The sequence below is a fragment of the Limulus polyphemus genome, unplaced genomic scaffold (genome assembly GCF_000517525.1).
Source record: "Limulus polyphemus unplaced genomic scaffold, Limulus_polyphemus-2.1.2 Scaffold3565, whole genome shotgun sequence".
NCBI classification, from domain to species: domain Eukaryota; kingdom Metazoa; phylum Arthropoda; class Merostomata; order Xiphosura; family Limulidae; genus Limulus; species Limulus polyphemus.
In genome coordinates, this window is record NW_013669175.1 from 1 (window position 1) to 4,823 (window position 4,823).

At 32.8% G+C, this 4,823-nt stretch overlaps 1 protein-coding gene across 1 annotated transcript in view; it reads right to left on the reverse strand.

The window, feature by feature from the left end:
* Positions 1–207: 207 nt before the first annotated feature.
* The window catches only part of LOC106469596 (ecotropic viral integration site 5 protein-like), a 37,468-nt gene continuing 32,852 nt past the window's right edge, over positions 208–4,823 (reverse strand). Inside the window, exons 6-9 of the mRNA XM_022398171.1 lie at positions 3,193–3,246; positions 1,176–1,343; positions 740–886; positions 208–386 (exon numbers count right to left, since the gene is read on the reverse strand). Of these exons, the coding sequence (XP_022253879.1) occupies positions 219–386; positions 740–886; positions 1,176–1,343; positions 3,193–3,246 (537 nt within the window). The 3' untranslated portion in view covers positions 208–218. The remainder of the gene's footprint in view (positions 387–739; positions 887–1,175; positions 1,344–3,192; positions 3,247–4,823) is intronic.

Sequence of the window (4,823 nt, forward strand, 5' to 3'; positions counted from 1 at the left end):
CAAGTTGATTGGTTTACTCCAGTATATTTTATAGACTCCACTACAAGTTGATTGGTTTACTCCAGTATATTTTATAGACTCCACTACAAGTTGCTTGGTTTACTCCAGTATATTTTATAGACTCCACATTTTAACTTAATATATATATACAAAAATGTTATTTGATAAAATGATATATATAATTCTTAGTATTGCTACTTTGTTTCTTGAAAAGTAACTCAGAAAACTAACTTTACCCGCCACATGGTTTGTAAATCAGACACTTTCTGTCGAAGTTCCTTCATAGACAGGTTGGCCTCAGCTTCTCTAAGCTTAACAGCTATCAGTTCTTCCTGGAGTTGGGCTAGTGTTTTGTCAGGAGTTGTTTCTCGTAACTGTTTGTTAACCTAAATCGTAGAAGAACACCAGATTTTATTATTTTTCATACAGTTTTGTACTTAATACACTACAACAGTATACCTCATGCCAAAATTCCTGAAAATTTACGAGTTTTTGTTTCGGTTAAAAAATACAACTTCTAAACTTGATTTAAAATGAAGTGTATAAACCAGTTGTATGAAAGAACCACGGAGAAAAACAGAGACTGAAGAACCTCCCTCCCTCCAAAAACAGAGCAGATGGTGGTCCCGGTTGTTATATTCAACATTAACATTTGTTTCTTTATTTAATAACCTTCTTTCACTTGAAAATACATAAGCCTGTACGCTAATATTTCAATAAAACACAAACACAGTCCCACCTCCTCAAGCTCCTGGATTTGGCCTCTTAAGTCCTGCATAATTTCATCTTTCTCTGCTTCCCGAAGCTTCACGGCCACTAGTTCTTCTTGTAAAGACTGCAGCAATTCATCAACAGAATTGTCAAAAGATGGAGGTTGTGACCCAGCCTGTTTTCAATCAATAGCAGAAGTACGAAGTTTTACATGAAAAACATCTCCAACAAAACACGTGACTGATTTATTCTCAAGAGTTTTAGTAATAACGAAATTGAAAAAATTCATCACAACATTATTTATTTATCAGTTGAATAAACAAACATCCATGAAAAATACACATGTAAATAAAATACATCCAAGAATACCATTCAAAAAATACTTTCTCTTTAAATCAAGTGTATTAGTAGAGTTAAATTAGAATTCAAAGTTTTACAAAAGTATAAAACGGAAACATAAACACCTCACTGAGAGTTCGGATTTGTTGGTAAGCCAGATCCAGTTCTTGTTTGATCGTTTCTTCTTTATACCTCAAATCTTCCAATTCTCTTCTGATGGTAAAATTATCTTCTGCCTCCTGTGCTCGAGTAACCTGGCCCTGAATGAGGCGATCAGCTAGGGCCGAGCTCTCCTGAATAGAAAGTTGTTATTGAAATGCCATTCTGTCAAAAACTTAAACAGTAAACACATATCTTTAATTTATTGTTAATAATTAGGGTACTTTATACTTTTATCAAAACCAAAGTTTGCACTTGCACGGGCATCAGTGAATACTTCATCATTATCACTGACATTAACCGATACCACTGACGTCAATCAATATTTTAGGATTAGCATCAATATCATTGACATCACTTAGTACCACTGCCATCAATCAATAAGACTGACATTAACTGATACCACTAACATTTATCAATATTTTAGGGTTAGCATCAATATCATTGACATCACTTAATACCACTGCCATCAATCAATAAGACTGACATAAATGAATACCACTGACATTAATCAATATTTTAGGGTTAGCATCAATATCATTGACATCACTTAGTACCACTGCCATTAATCAATAAAACTGACATTAACTGATATCACTAACATTAATCAATATTTTAGGGTTAGCATCAATATCATTGACATCACTTAGTACCACTGCCATTAATCAATAAAACTGATTAACTGATATCACTAACATTAATCAATATTTTAGGGTTAGCATCAATATCATTGACATCACTTAGTACCACTGCCATCAATCAATACAACTGACATCAATCAATATTTTAGGGTTAGCATCAATATCATTGACATCACTTAATACCACTGCCATCAATCAATAAGACTGACATAAATGAATACCACTGACATTAATCAATATCATCAAAACCTTATGTTTATTGACTATGTATTTCAAATAAGCTCTAAAAAAATCAAGGATTTTTGAGAGACTAGTAGTTTATGTGGTTAAGGTACCAGAAAGCAGAAATGCGTGTTATTAATACTGGAACAAATTAAAACTTACGAACCAGGCACACAAAATCGAGTTCTTTCAGCTGTTATGAGGACTGTATAACAAGGTTATTAACTGTTTTCAGTAATGTAGTGTGTTCTCCTGTTCAAGGAAATCTTGTAAACTTAACATTACTAGGAACTTCTGCAATCAAGATTCGTTATTTACATCAAGAGTTTTTAATCCTCCACGGTCCAAAATAAGGGGTTTGTTTGTTTCAGATACTTACACATAGGGGTTACCTGCACTGGCCGTCCTTAATTTTCAACTGGTAGACTAGAGGAAAGATAGCTAGTCAACAGCAACCACTATCAACTTTTGGGCTATTTTAATCTAATAGTGGGGTTTAATTGTTAAAAATTCATACTGAGCATGAACTTGTAGCAATGGGACATAAACCCTTGGAATCACAACCCAGGCACATGACACGTTAGACCCTCGGAAACTAACATGTTGGTATAACTAAGAATGTATCTACCACTATGTGTGGTAACATGTAAAGAAACCAATATTAGCACTGCCAGAAACGTGGTTGCTCGGGAACCTTGCACTGTTAAAAATAGTTTGTAAAATTAAAGTATATTCGCTATTTTAACCTCTTGCAATTTCAACCACATACATAACCATCATACTTGTTTTTTTTAATTTGGAGGGGGTGATGGTTGCCCGCACACTGGGGTGGTATGGGAGCAGCCTTCATTAGACAGCTTTATCAGCCAGCTAGCCCTCATATGAGATACAGTTATTTATTAAAGATTTTTAAATTCTCTATATTGTGACTCCCACTGACAGTACATTTTTCTGCCCCTCCCCCCCAACTAACTATATTCTGTTGTGCCCTAAATAAAAAATAAATCCTACAAATGCCTCTGGGGGATGGTTCTCCCTAAATCCCCTATTTACTAGCATTAGAATGTGTGGTTTTATTTCCCTATGTTACAGTTACCATAGTAACTCTATTCCAACTCACCTGTTCTAGATTTTCTATTCTCTGCCTCAGTAGTCTGTTCTCTGTCCTTAATCTCTATAACAAAACAAGAATGTGAGAGTTACAGAGTAAGAAGTAGATATTTCACTAATAAGGGACATCTTTTGTCTACGTTTACAATTTTTATTTTAATATATCCATCCTATATTTCAAACACCCTCCAGTAAATAATATCCAACGTTAAACTGGTACACAATTAAAAACATTTTATTTAGGCCTATCTATGGCGTTCAAAAAGTTGACGACTCTACATGTTACAACGTCACTATAATCCTCCAGTAATTTAATGCTATAAAAAAAAAAGACATGTTTTTATTTAAATTCCATTTTGTATCTACCTATGTAGCTAAATGAAATAGTTTCTTCATCCATAAAAATACATTATCCAATAAATACAGTAGAAAACAAAACCCACTTTGGTTTGTATGCATTATACCAGAAAAATCAGTAGTAAACAAAAGTTGTGAGTCTTTGTTTTATGATGCTTTACCCTTTCAGTAAAATGTAAGCTATTTTAACCCTTTCTGTACTGGCCAGATGTCCCTTGATTTGTTCCTTTTCACAGTGTAAATACGGGTTAAAATAGCTTACATTTTACTGAAAGGTTAAAGCATCATAAAACAAAGACTCACAACTTTTGTTTACTACTGATTTTTCTGGTATAATGTACTACGTTTCATGAAATTTGATGAATTTCTGTACCGGCCAGGTGTCCCTTGATTTGTTCCTTTTCACAGTGTAAATACTTCATCAAATTTCATGAAATGTAGTACAAACTTTCTAAATAGTACTTAGTTTCAGCTTTAAAAAACTAAAATAACTTGATTTGGTTTTTCAATAATATTTTTTTACATTGTGATATTTCCAAAATTTTTTGTGAAATACTGTTTTGAAAACAAACATTAAAAACACTTCCTGTGATATCTAACTCGTATCCAATCAGTTTCAAATAGATAGTTATTTAAATATTTCTTTTTATACTTTATTTAGCTAATAGCAGTAGTCACAATTTCTAGCTATAAGTTGCTAAAAATAAACATGGTGAAAATTGACAAAGATTTATCAGTGACTGTGGGTACGATCTTTCGAAATGGTATCAATCATTATCTTTGTTAGACTAGGTAACAATATCTTTCCTGACAATATTCTTAAGATCAAGCTATTACATTTATGTGTTTTTTTTTCAATACTATAAACTTAACAATAATGTTCAATAAATAAGGGTTTGAGTCATCAGAATATCTTGCCATTGGCTGTCATATTCGCTAAACCTAACTAAGTTTACCCGATGTCTTGTCATAGAAGTAAATAATATACCTTTCAAACAGATATAATTCAACCTAAAACATTTTCAGGAATCTAAACAAACTAAAATTAGAAAAACTTCTCAGATCGATGGTTTGTTCCTCAGTCTCCTAACTTCCCATTAGATTCCATTGTTCATCCTGTTTCATGTCATCACAAACCCATACCGTTACTGCTTACACAATTTTATTCACTCTACATAGATATAAATAGCTCATAATCTGTTCTATCAAATGGTATGTAGACATTGACTGCAGTTATTTTAAAAGGTGTACTTCATTAATAAGTATTAAGAGCACGGGTCTTAC